Source organism: Passer domesticus, chromosome 8 (assembly GCF_036417665.1).
Source record: "Passer domesticus isolate bPasDom1 chromosome 8, bPasDom1.hap1, whole genome shotgun sequence".
NCBI lineage: Eukaryota > Metazoa > Chordata > Aves > Passeriformes > Passeridae > Passer > Passer domesticus.
In genome coordinates, this window is record NC_087481.1 from 54,232,830 (window position 1) to 54,251,025 (window position 18,196).

Sequence of the window (18,196 nt, forward strand, 5' to 3'; positions counted from 1 at the left end):
ATGTGATATGATAGGTAGATTCTGTACGTGTGCCATACACACCAGCCAGCAGACTGAAGGATTCCCCTGTAAGGTGATGCACTTCTTCAGTGCAGACTCAGCACTAGAAATCTGAATTCCCACTGACTTCTGGTCAGAGGTCTGGGGCATTTTGATCATCAGTGGAGCAGACCTTCAGAGACAAGTGCCCTGTGATTTTCCTGTGTCCACCTTGCAGGTACCAAACATCATTTTATTCTATTCTCAAGGCTTTATTCTCATCCTCTGTGTGCACATCAGTAATAATGTTCCTGTGGGACAATGTGTCACGCCTATGGGAGCAGGATGTGAGCTGAAGGAAAGCTTGGTGATCTGTTTCCTTCCCAGCACCATCTTCTTGTGACCCCTTTTGTGGTTGGTCTCCTCACAGTGTGGGTTTGTTGTGAATTTATTCAGTCCTAGGGTGGGTGATCTTGTCACTTTTCCCTGCAGTAGTGTGAGAGAAGTCCATTAATAGTTAATGGTCAGAAATGTGTCCCTGAAGGAACTGTCTTGTAAATGCAGTGTGGTGACACTAAGTGACACGTTGGTACCTCCCCCAGCTCCTGATTTAATATAAGCATCAGATCCAGCACTGAGAGCATTCCCAGGGGGCAGAGGCAGCAGGACAGATGGCTTCCATGGTCCCTGAGGTGTCACCCATCTTTCAGCTCCTGCAGGCTGGGCTGAGGTTGCTGGCTTTGCTCTGCTGTGGGCAGAAGGTTTGCACAGAATCAGAGTGGTTGGAGCTGGAAGGGACCTCTGGAGATCATCTGCTCCAACCCCCAGAGGGGGCACCGAATTATTTTGAGACACGCTGTAATTCCAAAGGTATGTTTTATTAGAGAAAGGGAAAATAGTTTGTATGGTTTATGCCTCTAGAGCATAATAGAAAGTTTGTGAGGTTTATGCCACTCACCATATATATTTGCATTTTTTTCTAAAATCAGGTATTCAACAGATCCATGGGATTCTAGGTTTGATAGGCAGGCTAATTCAAATTTGGTAGACACCAAATATTAATACCTAAAGTAATCAGATAACTCCCCATTCCATCTCTGTTTTCTGTAGGTTGCTATACAGCATTCCAAAAAGGTCCTCTTGAGTAGGCCCTTGGGTCAGCTAATGGCTGCTGACCTGAGGTGGTAACTTGATCTCCAGGAAAGGAATTACCATTTGGGCTCTTCCTGATACTTCTGAATTATGAGCAGGGCTGTGTTTGTAAGAGTCTGAAGGAAAAAATAAAAAAGAGTAAAGACTGTGTGTGTCTCTCTATTAGATTTGTGTAGCTGAACCACAAGTGATGCTACAAGATGAATTATGGGAGATTGCCAGTTATTTAATTTTATATAAACAAAAGGAAAAACCCCTCAAATGTAAATGTAATGAGCAGTCAATTTCCCCCTCTGGACTCTGCAAGCATTTACAAGAAGAAGCTGTCCATGCTGTTTAAAGGTCCCAGCCTGAGTGGATAAGGCAGACTTGAACTGAACTGACCAAGAGCACTGAACTTGATGAATTTCAAAGGTCCCCTCCAACCCAAACTTATTTTATGATTCTGTGTATGTGCAGCAGTTCAGAGGCAGAACTGAGAGCAGGACTGATCTTCATCTGGAGAGATGTACTGTTGGAACATCCTGCCTCGGTGTTCTTTTTTTCTTGTAGCTTACTTGGGTTTGGGGATTTTTAAGAGAATATCAGTTTAACCATTGAAATTGACACCTGGAAATCTGAAAGGATTTTATCAGATTTTTACAGTGAATGAGCTTTGACTGAAATGAATGTATAATCTGACTGCCTTGACTCTCTGGCTTTAGAAACTCTGAAGCCTGGAGTTACTGAGTGTCTTTCCAAATCTGTCAGCCTGTGTGGGCCTTGCCACTGCAGTAAAAGTGCCTGCTTAAGCAACACACAACCAGATTGACCTCAGGAGGATGCAGCCACTCCTGTATCCTTGGTTCTGGGCTCATCAGTAAACCACACCTGAATTATTCATGCAGGCTTTATGAGGATCATCTCTAAGTGATCGATGGAGGTGGAACTACAGAACTCATTCCTCCTTTTTATTTCCAGCTCATCTCCCAGTGGGAGATACCAAGAGTGAAAGCCAAAATTAATCTTCAGTACTAAATTGAACAATCTAAAAAGTTGGTTGGTTTTTTTTTTCCTCCTTTTTTCTCTGATTGAGTTTCCTCTCATGGTGCATGATAAATTGTTCAGTAAATACTCATGTGAAATTTATACCTTAAATTTATATATAACAGCTGCAAATGCTTTGGAGGGCCAGGCCTGATGGAATCTGTTTCCTTTAGGTCTTGCCACAGATGGTGCTTTTGCATTAGCACTGCAGTGTTTGCTCATTTGGGTCCTTCATGCCATGGCCTTGGACTCTGTTTGCCTCAGGTCCCTGCCAGTGCCTGGTACAGGAACTGAGATGATCCCCTGGTGGCAGATTCCTTGTTTGAGTCCCGAGGCTCTGGGAACAGGTCTGCAGAGAACTTCAACGTGGGTTTACATTTCCTAGAGGCAATGGATGTGCTTGGACAGACATTTTCCCCTTGAGCTACAGCTCTAGCCAGTTGTAAAGAACATGTGGGTCTAAAGATGAGATAGAAAAAAAAAGACAAAATACCCATTTCTGTCTCCTTCCCCTCCGGGAGTTGAGCTGTACCTCAGGAAAAGACTGCAAGAGTTACTACCAGTTAAAGCTGGTCAGGGAGGAATTGCTCATCTTCTGAGCATCTTCTGAGGTGTGCAGTTTCTCTGTACACAGTTTCTTTGTACACCTCCAAATGTCACTCACACTGCAATCAGAGGGCAATCTGCAAACATCCAAATAATCCAAACATCTTTGCAGTCCTTGTTTTCATTGCATCACTCTCTGAGCACTCTTGGGTGGCAGTGGAGCACAGTTTGGAGTGGAGCACAATAAACCAGATTGCCTGGTTTATTTCCTCCCAATATGTCCTGTTTCTAAATACACCATGAGAATGAAGTTGTCATGTCAAGAAAATACAGAGACAAAACAATTGGTGAACAGAGATTTTTGAGTAGCAGGGAGAAGGTTGAGTTTATGGAGTGCTGGCAGGGCATCAGTGATACTGCTGACAGGTAGGAGAGACCTCAATTAATCCAGGACACATTCCGCTAGTTAGGAAAATAAAACATACTTTTTCCTATGTGCAAAGTTTGGAAGAAAATGTACAAATTGAAATAGAGTCTGTTCACCTTAGCTTTAGTGGAGCAGATCCCCCTGAAGCCAGTCTTCTTGTTAGCTGTGAATCCACAACCCTGGCTGATGGAGAGCAGCTCCTTTGGCTCCATCTGCCTCTCCTCACTCCCAACACAGGCAGCACTTCTCAGTAATGCAGCTCCAACTCCTGGCTTCAGAAATTCATAATATTTCCTCCCCATTTCCTCTCCAGATTGTTCATATTGCACATCAGTAGATCAGTGCTCCATAAAGTAGGCAGGCGTGTTTGTCTTTTTTCCTGAAGCAGGCTATACAGTAAATAAAAATTCTGTATAGATTTAGCATTAAATGAAGTAACCCTGCAAAAGCCCATGGAGTTCCCTTGGCATATCCCACTTGCAGTTTTGCTCCCTTGAGCACCTCTAGAGGAGGTGATGCTGCTGAGCTCAGTCCTCATGTCAAAGTCCTGCTTTTAAGCTTCTTTTAAATTCTCTTTCCCTGCCATGGAATGAGAGCAGGGAGCAGGGTGGTGCTGCTGCAGTGTCAATATTGGAGGAACCCAAGGCAGATGGCAGCATTCCCACCACGGCCCAAGGCCACAGCTCTGCTAAAAGCCACTTTTTAATGAATTGAATTTTTGGGTGGCAACTGGGGTGACCTCATTCATTTCAGGGGCTGTGTCTGCCTGGCAAGGACAGGCAGGGAGGAGAGGCAGGAGAATGAAGAAATCTCATTCTTGCTTTCCAGCTGCACTGACAAAAAAGCAATTTTTCCTTCTGAAATCGGGGAGGATTTAAATTGTAAGAACCTGTGGTTTATAAAAAAATGGTAACATAACTTATGAGGTTGGGTTTCCACATGGCCAGAGGCGAGGAAGAGAGGTCAACCCTGTTTCTCCCTTCAGTATTTCCTCCAGAGATTTATGTGACAGGTTGGGCAAGAGCTCGGACTTCCCAGATGAGAATGGGAGTGCTCAGGCTCCACAAGTTGATGCCAGATTTGGCTGGTCTAGTCTAATTCTTGGATTTCCCTGTTCTCCCCTGCTGTGGCACCCTGTATGTGTTAGATTTACTGTTTACTGGTGTCTTTCAAGAAGGAACATGAAAGAGACAGATTGAAAGAATGTTTTGTGACTTCTACAGTTTTTTCACCTATTATGTACAAAATCCAAAGGATACATATGGAAAGATATGTATGACATGTTATGGAGGTAAGCTCCCACTAATTTCCCAGGCTCCTTCCTGCATTTGCCACTTCATCGCTGCCCCACAAACAAGTCCTGCAGGTTCACACTCTGCTGCATCCTTGGCTGGAGCTCCTGAATCATGTTCTAGAAGGTACAAGACTCTTCCTTTGCTGAGAAGCTGCCCACAGCTGGACCTGTGGTGGCTGCTCCTTGTGCAGCTTTGAATTGGTGCTGACTCCCAGGGTGTATCATAATTTGGCAATCTTGTTTTGCACCAGGAACCGTTCAGTATCAACATTATTTCTTTTTGTTCCATGTATTCCCTGAGTTTCTCAGGGAAAAGGCATTGTGAATTGAACTGGCTGAAATACATAATTTCCTTTTTACAGAAAATCCTGTTGTTCTGGGAAATTCTTTTCTTACCATTTGAACACAGAACTGTGGTCTTAAAAAAAACACCTTGTGTAAGAGACATCATCTATATTTTTACTAAGGAAAACTGAACACAAGATTTAATATTTCCAGGATGCATGTTGACTTTGGAGCATAGTACTAGAATGTGCTTCCAGGCTTTATGCCCTTGCCCAGATCCCAGGCCATGATAAAGAAGGTTTTTTTTCTGGTATTAAGCTTCCCTTCATGTTTCTTTGTTAAAGAGAATTTTCTGTGTGAGCACAACTGCTTCTCATAACAAGCACATCAGGATTTGAGTTACGGTTAAGACAGTTCTTACTTGATTGTACTAGCTGAAAATCAGGAGTGTTGCATCAGAATCTTTCGGGAATTATTAAATATTGGCAAAACAAGGCCTTTTTCTGGAGCTCAGGCACCTCAACTGTCTGCCCATGCACTCAAGAGGTTTTTCAAAGTGGAAACTCATGCAGTGAACAAAAAAGAGCAAGTATTTCTATTTACTTCAAGTGGTTTTGCCCAATTCATCCAAGGAAGAGACCAAGTAAACAAAGGGACCTCCTTTAAGAAGTAGATAAACGGGCACCAATTCTCTCCATAATTTAACTAAGGAGGACACAGAACTGCTCCGTCAAGGCAGTTTACCAAATCCTCCTTTGAGTAGGATATGAAAATAGAGCTTTTTCCATTCCAATTTCTGTATATGTTACAAATGCTGTGCAGACAGTTTGGGAAAAAGGAGTCTAAACATTATTGTTTGAGTGTTACAGAGCTAGACTTTGAGTTCAAATTGTAAGGGGTGAAACATTAATTAAGTGCAGCACAATAAAAACTACATGAAAGCCTGAGAGATATTAATTACTTCTCATTTTGTTGGTTTAGATGATAACTTCCTGGGTTTATTTTTATGACACTGGGAAAATACCACACAACTCTGTTTCTCTTTGATTCTTCAACTTTAAAGTTTCCTGAACCAGCTCCGTGTAGGGAGGAGAAAGCTTATTTGTTGTTGTTGTTGTTGAATACCTATTGTGAAGCTTTATTTATAGAAGCCCTTTGTTTGCAGATGTTCTTTAAGCTTAAAATATGTAGAACTTAAAACATGGTGCATCTTTGGAGGGATATGATTTGAAATGATTCAGTGTGCCTGTTCCAGTTTGACTGTTCTGTGGCCTGAGGAATGAGGATGTTAAAGAAGTGGCACAAAGGGTTTTTGAGGAGCTGAAACAGCAGATATAATGGAAAGCCAGACACAGTGGCTTTGAGCTGTATAAGTTTGGGGAGGAAAAAAAGAAATCTCCAAATACCCGAAGTTATAACCTAGTAGAGGTCCTTTTGCTTCAGGAGCAGGATGAGCCAGGATTTGGTTGGCACAGGGTCATGATGTGCATCCTAATGGAGTGGGAGCTCTTCTGGGATTCTGCAGAGAAGAGGGAGAGGGAAAATTGGGACCACTGTGCTCCTTGAGGTGCCAGAAGTGACACTGGGGTCTCTTCTTCCCCAGCTCTCCTAAGGCTTTATGCTGTGATAGATTTAGGCAAATTAATTTAAATCCAGTATTTGTACTTCTTCTGACTTGGAGCTGCTTAAAATAATCACAAGTGTCAGGAACCCAAACAGAGTCTGGCAGCTCAGAGTTATCTTCTAACTTGAGCAAAATGAGAGGAGTCCTTGATTTGGGCCGGCTTGTGGAGTGCTTCTGGGGGATGAAATGGCTTCTTATTTTATGGCAACACAGAACCAGTGGGAAGAGGCAAATCAGTCCTGTCCTTCAGCAAACTGCTGTGTTCAATTTTCTCCATTACAGACCAACAGTCCAAAACTGCATCTGACCAACAGAAATGCTCATTGGATGTATATTGAACATATGTTCAGTGCATATTGAACTTGACACCGTTGTTGCTGCATTCCTTGTTCCCAAACAAAGGATGAAATGTTTATCATTTGGGCTCAGTTTAAGAAGTATGATCTATGGTTTCCAGACCTAGAAGGACAGTTTCTTATAGTTGTACACATCTAAGAGCAAGTGGTGTTTCCTTGAATGGTTTAGATCTTCACTTAATGTTTATGTTACTCATAATTTTGTAGAGTTGCTCCCTTTCAAGCTTGTGTTTCACTTGAATGACTCCATTTTGGGTGCTGCTGTCTCATTCCTGGGCTGGCACCAGCCCATGGTGGTCCCTATGTTTTTGTGTCCCTGTGAGCCCATGGTGCCACAAAAGGATTATTGGTAATACCAGGATTCCGTGCATTTTACAGGCTGTCTTGCCTTGTGTCACAAGGTCTGTTTGAAAAGAGCTCTGGTAAAATTCTGCTGAAAATAGAATGTAGTATTTCCACGGGAGGAGGATGCACAGGAGTTGGCTGCACCTCAGATACCTTCATGTCTGCTCTCTCACCCTTGAGGGCACACAAAGAAATTTGGTGTTGTTTTAGATGTTTGGGATTTTTTAATGAAGCTAGGAAATTCTCTTCAGAATAGTGTTTTTATTTGTATTTTTTAGTTAATTTAGGTGTGCTTGTGCAAAGGAGTAGCACAGGGGCATTGGTCTGTGTGGCTGAGCCACCCTCACACAGCAAAGCAGGCTTTGCAGGATGGATTCATTTCCAAGTGTGTGTTCACTTCTGTAACACAAATGACATAAATACTTGTCTAGGGTGAAAACCCCAGCCATGACATCCTGCTCTGGAAGCCATACTGGAATGTCAGACCTCCTTTGGGAAACACAGAGGTAGCCTGGGAGCTGAGGTCTGTGCCCCCAGCTCAGGAAGCCAGCGCTGCCAAGCCTGACCTGCAAACGTGAACCCTCACTGTGCTCACCAGTCTCTGCTTTGATTTTCCCCAGGAGCTCTGACTCTGAAGAAGCATTTGAGACCCCGGAGTCCACTACACCTGTCAAGGCACCACCTTCACCTCCACAGCCTCCCCCTGAAGCAGCAGCAGCAGAAGTTGTTGCAGACGTAGCAGAGCAAGAAATAAAACCTCAGCTGCCCGTGGAAGATGCAGGTAATGAGTGGGACACACTACTGGGGGAGGTGAATATGCAGGGAGCTGTTTCTCTAAGCACTGGCAAGGAATTAATGCTAATATATTGGCTTCTGGAATATTAGTTAATTACCCGTGCAGAGAGGAAAAAACCCTGTTGCCTCCTGGAATCAAGTAATGGAGAATCTGTCCATAACATTTGAAAAATATTAAGGAAAAGAGGAGCTCTCTAGAAAAAAACTTTTTTCCTTTAGAACCAAGCTTCTTTTTCTAGGATCTTTACAGAGTCAGATGAGTAGAAAAAAGAGATGTGGGTTACAGATGCAGGTACCTGTGTGAGCACTGTTAACTATGACAATTAACAAAATGCCATTTTCAAGTGTGGTGAAAAAGCCCATTAGAACAATAGAAATGCTCATTTTATAGGAGGAACATGGGGCTATGTATGTATGTATGGTGTACATATGTGAAAATTGGTGCATACTGGGAAACTAAAATCTTTAGAAAGGGAGAATTGTGTTTAAAACCCAAAGACATTCTTTCCCCCAAAAAGTGTTCTTTGTTCTCCAGATTGAGTAATGGAATATGAGGGAGCAGAAAGCATGCTATTAGCCCAAAATAGCTTTGTTTGGGCTGTCAGATGACAGCTCAACAGCTTGAAACTGAATTCCCCATTATGCTGTCTTTTTCACCATCTGAAAGTCAAGTCATCTTGATCACCTGGCTAAATTGTATGCAGATAATATTTCTCCCAGCAATCTAAAGCTCACTTGTATTGTGTTTGAAAAGAGTTGTACCATCCCACCAAAGGTCTCAAGCCACCTACAGCATTTCTGGGAGTTACTCATTAAGAAATGCTGTTTAGAATCTTGATTTATGATAGGTTTATAAACTGATTTCACCAAAAAAAAGTAAATACTGAGGCACGCTGATGCTTTTTCCTTTCTGCTGTTAGAGTTCCCTCATCACTGTAGCAAAAGTTACTCATTCTGCATCTTCTTTCCTTTTTTTAAATCTTTGGCAATCCAGTGATTACAAAATAAGTGCTCAGAGAACAAAAGAACACACATGCTGAACAGGGTTGAAGTGTGCTTTTAATTACTGCAGTAGATTATCTTCAAGCCCTTGGTTACACATGTGCTTCCCTGGCACATGCGATTCTTGTCTCCTTCCATCCCAGTTCCCCCCCTCCTTTTTTTTTCAGATCTTTCTGAAGAAAAGTGGGAAACTGAATATAGCTATTCACAGCCAGTGTGAACTTTATTGAAGGCCACTGGATGGCAGAGGGGAAACCACTTCATTTGCAAATCAAATTGTCCATGGGAGGCAAGTTACAGCAAAGGGACAGAGATCTGTTCAGTGATCCAAAACGATGCAAAGCACAGTTATACAACAGGGGAATTTATTGGAGGGGAAGATGTGTAATGCAGAAAAAATCCAAATGTAGGAGGGCAGCACAAAGCATTCATTTGTTTTGGAAATCTTTAGAAGAAATAAATAATAGTTTGACTATAGTTTAGGTGTTTAGAAATGAGAAAAGTTAAACATTTTGTACTGTATAAACCATTTGAGTGTCTTGTAGTTTATTTATTTCATAAGTTATGCATGTGGCTGCACACAAAGAGAATGAGTCCCTTCCTCAGGGCTCAGGGGCATTGAAGCAGAGTTCCTGGATGGCACCATACAGCTAAAAAAACAGGTTTCACTAGAGGAGGAGTGAGGAATATGGGCAGCTGGAGAGCCTGGCACAGGGAGAGGCAGCAGTGTCCTGCTGGGCTCCTGGTTCAGCAGCCACATGGCTTTGTCTTCACATGGGCTGGGTGACAGAGCGTGGCTGGGTGGAAGGAGGGAGCACAGTAAGTGTTTATAGGATTCTTTCATCTATAGCTGACAATAATTACTTATGCAGATGGCTGCAGTTGTGTTGCTTGATATCATTATCCAGCAGCTGGACCCCACTGTGGAAAGGCAAGAGGAGAGTTTTTAATTAGGTTGACTTCGGTGGTCGTTTAGGAAATAGGATGAAAGTGAACTAAGCTGGACTGGTGCTGGGTTTGTGCCAGCTCCTGGTGGGGTAAAACCTGCTGCATGGCTCTGCTCCATCAGCAGCAGAGCAGGGGAGACAGTCTGAGGGCAAGTCTGCAGGGGAAGAGGAGAAAAAGAGCAAGCGTGGAAACTCCCCCTGAGCCCCAGCAAGTGCCACCAGTGAGCCCTTCCATTCCTCCCTAAATAATTCTGGGAAATATGGGTTATAATCTCGAGGCAAATTGGAGTGTTTGAGGTTGCAGTTATTACTGTCATTATTTAAAATTTTTGTTACTTGCCTCCTCAGCTTCCCGTAGCAGTGTCCTCTTGTCCCTTGTTTCATCCATCTCCCAAACACTCTGATTTTGGCCAGGAATTCCTGCTTAGGAACTTTTTGTCACCCCCACTGCCTTCCCCAGATGATTAATGAATTCAGATTGTATTCACAGGGGAGAGTGAGAGCTGGAGTCCCCTGTGTGCATTACAACCCAACAACAGATTTGGGGCACCTATATTTGAGTCTTTCTGGTGCCAGGGAAATTCGAGGTCAGGCTTTCCAATAGAGACATTATGGTCCAGACAAAAACAAACTAAATTTTTGGTATGGTCAGCATTCTTCCTCAGTGTTTTTCCTCTTGAAGCCTGATATGGAAAATTTGAAAAGAAACTTTTGTATACAATGTTAGAATACATCTTAGAACAAATGACAAAAGTATTTTTACAGAACTTTAAACAAGTGGTACTAATTGATTTTCTGACATCAAAGGGTTTCCATAACAAGAAGGAACTTGAAATAATGTCTTGTGTAAGACAATTCCAATTCCTATATGCTTTTGGCATTTTTTCCTCATAGTAACTGGGTGCATGTTGTATGCATTTTCCAGAGGTTTGCCTTTGTTTGCTTTTTCTCTAGGAAACAGAACTGATATTCAATTTCTTCTATATTTGCTTACTACATCTGTTTAAATGCTATTCCTAAGTCTGTCAGAAGAGTGTTTCATTTTGTTTCCAACTCAACAGTGTTAAGGCCTATTTTCAGTTTCTTGGGATTCCCTCTGCTTTAGAGATGCTTCAGCAAAGTAGCCTCTTGCTTGGCTACTTCTGTAAAAAAGCAACAGGAATTTGTTTTGTTTATTCATGCACACAGTGTTACAATATCTTATTAATGCTCTCAGGCACAGGGTGGGATTCTTGGGTCTGTCCTCTGCAGGGCCAGGAGTGGGACTTCAGTGATCTTTGTGGGTCCCTTCCAACTCAGGATGTTCTGTGATTCTGTGGCTTTCTGGCAAATTCTGGTTCTTCCATAGCGGTGCCAGGTGAAAATGACAAGTGTTAAATATGCTGTGTAACTCTGATATTTAGGTCTGATCACCTGCATACAAGAAGTCTGAGTTTTATGTTGTTGAGTTTGAGTTTGGGAATCTTTTTCATAGCTGATCCAGTCAAAATTTGGCTGAAATCAGGAATTTTCCCAGTGGAAGGAGCAGAACTTGGACCTTCTTTTTTAATTAATTAAATTGGGGTTTTGAGGAGCTTGCCTGGTGATTTTATTGCAGTGTAAGTTCCCCAGCTATCCTCCATGTTCTTGGAGTGCTTTATAAAACGTAATATCTTCTTGTGGGCAGCTCTTACCAGTATAAATTGTGGGTGACTCAGTGCCAATAAAAGGCATAAACCTGATTTAAAATGTTGTGCTGGGCTCTCTCTAGGGCAAGTAAATCCTGCCTTAAATCCCATAGCTGGTGTCGTTGTACGTTCTTGTGTGCTCAAACTGCATTTTAATAAAATACTGTAGTGATACTGATTGGCTTAATTCTGTGTTGTAAAAGGACAAATGTCTCTGCTCTCTGAATAGGCTGTCAGTGTCAGGAAAGTGTGGTCTTCATGACTTCATAGTAATAAAGCCTTGAGTACCTTTTATGCCTCCTGCCCCAGCAATTCTGCTGCTGCCAGGAGTGAGCCAGTCCTGTTGTAAAGCCAGAAGAGGCTGACAGCAGCATTTCTCTTCTGCCAAGAGCCGTGTTTGCTGAGACAGTTTCACATCTTGTTTCATAAAGAAACAATAAAAATATCGAGCAGCGCTCTGCAGAAATCCGTACTCTTGAGTAAAAAGGATTTGATGAGGAGGAAGTAGTGAAATAAGCAGTTAAAGAAGATTAAAGCCTTGCAGTGTGAGGAGCACACAGAATTGAAATGCTGCTTTGTTGGGAGTAGCTGCAAAGCCTTGCACGCTCCCTTTGCGTGATGCATCCCAAACCTCAGCCTCTTATTTACAGTCCAAGTCCTGCAGGGAAATGGTTTATTTTATTTATTTTACTTTGTTTTAATGCATGTTTATAACTACTTGGAACAAGGGCCTCGATGCTGTTGAGGGCTTTGACGTAGGCTGGAATGAAAACAGTGCATAACTGCAGATGATTCCTTGCTCAGATCCCACTTTGATTTCATGCTGACCTACATTTGTACTCCACTGGCATCCCAATGTTTATTGTGATGTATTCCCCTGAAGTGCCTTCCATTCTCCTTTCAGGGTGAAAGGGACAGATTAGGCTAATGCTGGAGAGCTGTGTCACTCTCTGAGTGCCCTTCAACAGGAGTCCCACCAGTGTCACCAAGTGATGTGTCTGTGCAGTGAGCACCAGCCCCGTTAATGACCCCTCAGCCAGCCTGAAACCAAGCCAAACCAGTGGGGATTAAGGAGAAAAAGAAACTGTCCTGAAGTACTGCCACACTATTAGCATTCATTTAGCAGAAAAAACACATCAGAATATTATTTTAATTGATGTATCCTAGTGAACTTCCACCATCTTTAAAGAGAAATTGCGTAGCTGTCATCCCTTTGACAGTCTGTGGAAGTACATGGTGCCACTTTGGGAAATGTGTCCAATTCTCTTAAATCCTTTTCTGTGCTCTACACCCATAAATAATAATCCTTGCAGTCTCTGTGCAGACACACAATTTCTTCTGAAACAAAGGAAATATTTTTTTTCCCTTTTCTTAATCCATTCATAGCTTCTCACTAAAATAATAATTGATTGTCTGTATGGCTTTTATGAACAGTGTTAATGAATGTAGCAGGGCAAAATGAGAGTTATTCTGCAAAATATGTCAGGACTGGAATGAAAAGGATGAGCAGAAATGTCTCTGAAATCGTTTAGGGCTGAGCAAAACACTCATTTTTGTTTGACTGTTTTTCTTTATAATTGCATAATTAAAAAAAGATGACAATGTGAAGAAGGCAGTGTTGCTTCAACGGGAAACACGGGGGCATTTTGCTCCTCTGTGAGAGCTGTGAGCAGCTGGCTCAGCCCAGCCTGACCTGGGAGCTGGAGAGAGCTGTCCCAGGTCTGGGGTACCCCACAGGGACACACAGGGACAGAGGTGGCTGTGCTACATTCAGGTCAGAGTCGTACAGTCACAGCAGGAGCAAGCCATATGCAGGATTTGTAAAACATTAGCATAATCAACTTAATGAGCTGCAAGGCAGCAAGGACCATCACCTTCATGCTTTTCTGCCTCTCTGTCTTCTGATTTTTTTAACGTTCTTTTTCTACTTTTCTTTTTCTATTTTGTCCAATAGTTGTTTTATCCCAAATGAAGAGACTTCTATAAATCATTTTAGGATTTTATTCAATAAGAGAACCTTTAATTGCAGTGGAAAGCTGCTTGGATTAAGAGTTTTGACATAAATCCCTCTACAAAATTTTCTTTTCATGAAGTTAGAACTACACTTGGAAAAACCTGGTTTAAATAATCAGTAGGGAGCTTCTAGCTTTTTAAAGGCAGATTTTTAAACTGAAGATATTTGTGGTGATCTCTAAATGACTTTTTTTTTTTACCTTTACCATAATTTATTTCATATTAAGTTCTCAATTATTCATGCCTTATTATAAACTTGTAATTATTGACTGCTTGGGGCAGATAAAGGAGCAGCATTGATGGGTTGTGGAGAGGAAACCATTTTCTTCTGGGTAAATTGGTAAAAATAGCACATGGGAAACAAAACTTAAGGTCAACTGAAGTAGTTACTGAAGCACCAGTCAGTTTACAGGAGATACACTTCATAAAAGCTCTGACACAATTGTGTGAACTCTTTATAGGAGTAGAAAATGGGAGTTAAAAATGCTTTATGTGCAGTTTTTCTGGTATTGACAATATTTAGCGTATTATGGTAATATCCATCTCTATAAGTGATCGTTTAGAAGAGGTTCTTTAGAGGCTGTTGCAAATACATATTCTGTCCTTTTGTGAAACTTGCCTAGAGTACTGTTCTGGGGAGAACAGATCTATGTTTTCCCTAATCTGGTTCATATATTGGAAAAGTCACTTTAGTTTGCTTAGTCAATTTTTATGATTTTAATGCCTTTCACTTGCAGTAATATTAGATTATAATAAAACCTCCTAAGCCCCAGTTCTGAAAAGGTGTTTGCAGTGGACTGAGTTTTCTGTGTGCTCCCACAGGACTGTGTTCAGAAGCTGAGCCCGTAACCGATGTGTCCCACAGTGAGCCAGTTCAGGAGAGCCCCTTCCGTCCCCCCTGCCATTCTTTCTCCACTGTCTTCGACGAGGACAAGCCCATAGCCAGCAGTGGAACCTACAACTTGGACTTTGATAACATTGAGCTGGTCGATTCTCTCCATGCCTTAGGACCGAGCTCTGCGGAGCCCAAGAATCGTGACCCCAAATCAAATGTCCGGAGAAAATCCACGGATTCTGTCCCAGTTTCCAAATCCACGTTGTCTCGGTCTCTCAGCCTGCAGGCCAGTGATTTTGATGGAGCATCTTACCTTGGCAACAGCGAGACATTAGCACCATCAGCAGATGTGTACGGTACTGGTTCCAGCAGCGCCTCCAGTACCCTCAAGAGAACAAAAAAACCCAGACCAGCTTCCTTAAAAAAGAAGCAGTCAGCCAAAAAACCTCTGGATGCTCCACTGGTGAAGGAAACCCCACAAGAGCCGCCTGAGCTTGGCCAAGCAGCTTGTGAGGACAAAGCACCTGAGGTGAAGGCTGACTCAGCAAAGCCCGAATGTACTGAACCTTCCAAAATCTCTGCTGAGAAAGAGGAGGCCCCGCCTGTGCCTGAAGGATCTGACCCTTCGGATCCGGACCGTTTCGAAGGGATTAGTGCATTTAGCTCCGGAGGCAGCAAGGTGCAGAACTCTCCCCCTGGCAGCAGGAAAACGCTACCTCTGACAACGGCCCCCGAGGCCGTGGAGGTGACTCCACCAGACACCGGGGGCCAGGAGGACCCTCCCGTCAAAGCAGTGAGGCTGGAGTTTGATTATTCCGAGGAGAAAGGCGGGAGCGAAGACCAGCAGGAGAGCACTCCCCCTCCCAAGAAAGCAGGGAAGAAGCCTGGTGCTAAAATGCCGCTACGGAGGCCAAAGACTAAAAAGCCAGTGGAGAAGCTTGACAATGCTCCCACCACCCCGACCAAGTCACCCACTGATCCAAACGAAATCCCCATCACGAAAGGCTCGTACACTTTTGATATCGACAAGTGGGACGATCCCAATTTTAACCCCTTCTCATCCAGTACAAAAATGCAGGAATCGCCCAAACTGCCTCAGCAAACGTACAGCTTCGAGCCGGACATGTGTGAGGACTCCATTGACCCTTTCAAGTCTTCTTCTAAGATAGCCAGCTCGCCTTCCAAATCTCCAGCTTCCTTTGAGATACCAGCCAGTGCCAACGAAACGAACGGGACAGAAGGAGACAGCCTGAACAAACCTGCCAAGAAGAAGAAGACGCCACTAAAAACGTAAGTTAAAGGGCAGAGATGGTTCTAGAATAGAAGCAGCAGCACATCCCTTAGCACAGTTACACAGGATTTATAGCTGAATAAAGAGAGGGAGGTGACTTTGGGTGTTGGTGGCCACAACTTGAGTCGTGCTGAGCTCTTCCTGCTCTCAACCTGTTTCCTCAATAATTTGATGTTTCAGAACTACCAAGCCACATTAAGCAACTGCATTTTTTAAGTCTTTGGGCTCAGCGTAGTTCTGAACCTGGCTAAATTGTAATTTTGTCAGTTATGTGCCCAATTTTCTGTGACCTCGTTCTGGGAAGTTGATGCTGTTTAAGATGATCAAAGTAATTACATCAGTACAACTATTGTATGAATCATTGTTTTTAAGTGTGGGATGTGAAATAGTGACAGAGAAAGGCAGTGACAAATCTCATATTGCAAACAGCAGGAAGATGGTTTCATCCAGTGACTTATTTAAAAGAAAATAACCTGGAAACAGAAGAGTACAGTATTGAAATACATTTTTTTAAACATATATACACGACTAAGAAATGTGAAAAAATTCCTTTTTATGAAAGAGCTTATAATTGTGCAGAAAGTTTAAAATATTCAAAACTACTGTCTGTTAGGGAAATATCCAGCTTTTAGACATGGGTGACAAATTCCAGGATAAATTTTCTATGTTGCTGTTAGATATTTGGTTAAAAACCTCTATGGCTGGTTGCTAATTTACATGTTGCTTTATCTGTTCAGATATGGTTATTTTGAGTTGGTGACCACCAAGTTTGTGTCCCATATAACTGAAATTGATCTCCTGTGTGTATATCTGTAAGAAAGTATCTCAGTACATGTTCCTTTATGATTTAAATGTTCCACCTGACTAACAAAAATGGGAGCAAAAATTTTAAGTGCCAATTTAAGATAAGAAGGTAACATGGTTAATGTAAAGCAGCACAAAAGCTGATACAGGGTACAGGGTGAGGTGGAGATTATTCTGATTTTACTGAGTAGCCTCCTGCCTTCTAAGCTTCTAATTCAAGTCCCTTGTCAGATTTGGGGAAGCTTGTGCCTCTGTTTTCTTTCTAGGGGCATTTCTGACTTATAGTTGAGTTGTTTTCTTTGGGAGAGAAGCCTGTTTTTTCTGGTGTTGCTACTTTTTGAGGCTTACCTAAAACTTAGTGGTAAATGCCATTTTTCCAAGCTTGCAGTCCAAACTGATTTGGTCCAAACCAAGAAGATTTAAAAGTCCGACATCAAGAGAGGAACAATTTGAATCTTACTGGGGATGTGCAGAGGGAATTTTAATATCACCAGATCTATAAGTTTTTGCAGCCAGCCAGAGTGTCCTTGTGTCTTCCAGTAGCTGGAGTTGATAGACCCCCAGAGTGGGCCTCTTGGGTTCTCCCATCTGCTTTGAATATTGGAAAGAATTCCAAAGTTATTAATTTAGTGGGAAAATGAGTTTACAGAGAGTATGCTAAGCCACGTTTGTCCTTGAGAAAATCCATCACAGGAAAACCCTGTCTTGGCATCACAAAGTTCACTGCTGGTGTTTATCACAGTGGGGAGGTGAAGCTGCCCCAGCTCAGGGCTCACAAATTCTTGGCTCAGGAGGGCTGCAGGAATTCCCAGCCCGTGCTTGGCCCTGCTTTCACTGCTTGTGTTGTGGGTTGCTCACTGCAGCCCTGTAACCTACTTTTGCAAGTGCTGTTTTGTTTTTTTTTTTACAAAGATCAGACTCTGCATATTAATAACCTATTGTAGCCTGCAGCTGTGGTACTTTCTAGAAGAAAATTACCTTCAGGCTTGAGAGGAGATGCTAGGGTAGGCAGTGACAGAAGATTTTATTAGCCCTGTTGAGGGGTGCAGAAATCAAACCCTGTCTGAAAATGAGTTCCTCATGTGGAAAGGCAGTGAGCTCCAGATTAGAGGTGAAGAAGCCAGGCATGAGTTTACACCTTTGCTGAGGTGGTATTACTTTGAATCTGAGCCATGTGCTCAGTCTAATATGTGTTAAATCAATAAAAATAAGCCATTTTTGTTCTTGAATGAAACTGCAGGAGTCTAAGCACTGACCTCCCTGTGAAAAGATGAAGTTTGTACAGGAGATGTGAGCTCAACACAGACTGCTCTCTGCTCATCCCCCCGAGTGCTGAGCTGCTTGGAGACAGTCACACTGCTCAGGTGATGCTGAGCAAAGAGCAGCTGATGCCTCCCCAGAGCCAGCTCACAGTGATGAGTAAAAATAAGTGGTTTATAGAGATACTGCTTGTGCAGGCATTGCTCTGGAAGCCCTTGGATGGCTGGAGGCTGTTTGGAAGTGGAAGGTGCCAGCTGTTGTGAGCACTGCACGTGAGGAGAGATGAGCAGAAGCTGCCAAACTTACAAGTAAATGAAAACTTCTCTTAGTCTGAGCTGTTTGGCAAGGTTTGGTTCTGCTTTGGGGGTAACCAGTTTGCTCTGTCAGAACACCAGGTTAGGTTTTGGAGTGAGCCAGACCAGCTGAGATTTAAAGAAATGTCATTTTCTATCCTGACCCGGGTAAACGGTTTGAAATGGTCAAGTGGCTTTTTCTGTGCTGTCACAACACATCAGCAAACATTGACAAAACCTGGAATAACTGTGCCC

At 42.7% G+C, this 18,196-nt stretch overlaps 1 protein-coding gene across 6 annotated transcripts in view; it reads left to right on the forward strand.

The window, feature by feature from the left end:
- Nucleotides 1–18,196, forward strand: part of TACC2 (transforming acidic coiled-coil containing protein 2) — a 114,066-nt gene that overhangs the window by 67,182 nt on the left and 28,688 nt on the right. For all 6 annotated transcript variants that reach the window (XM_064431511.1, XM_064431505.1, XM_064431508.1 and 3 more), the window contains 2 exons: nucleotides 7,655–7,815; nucleotides 14,281–15,583. In XM_064431511.1, coding sequence (XP_064287581.1) covers nucleotides 7,655–7,815; nucleotides 14,281–15,583 — 1,464 coding nt within the window. The remainder of the gene's footprint in view (nucleotides 1–7,654; nucleotides 7,816–14,280; nucleotides 15,584–18,196) is intronic.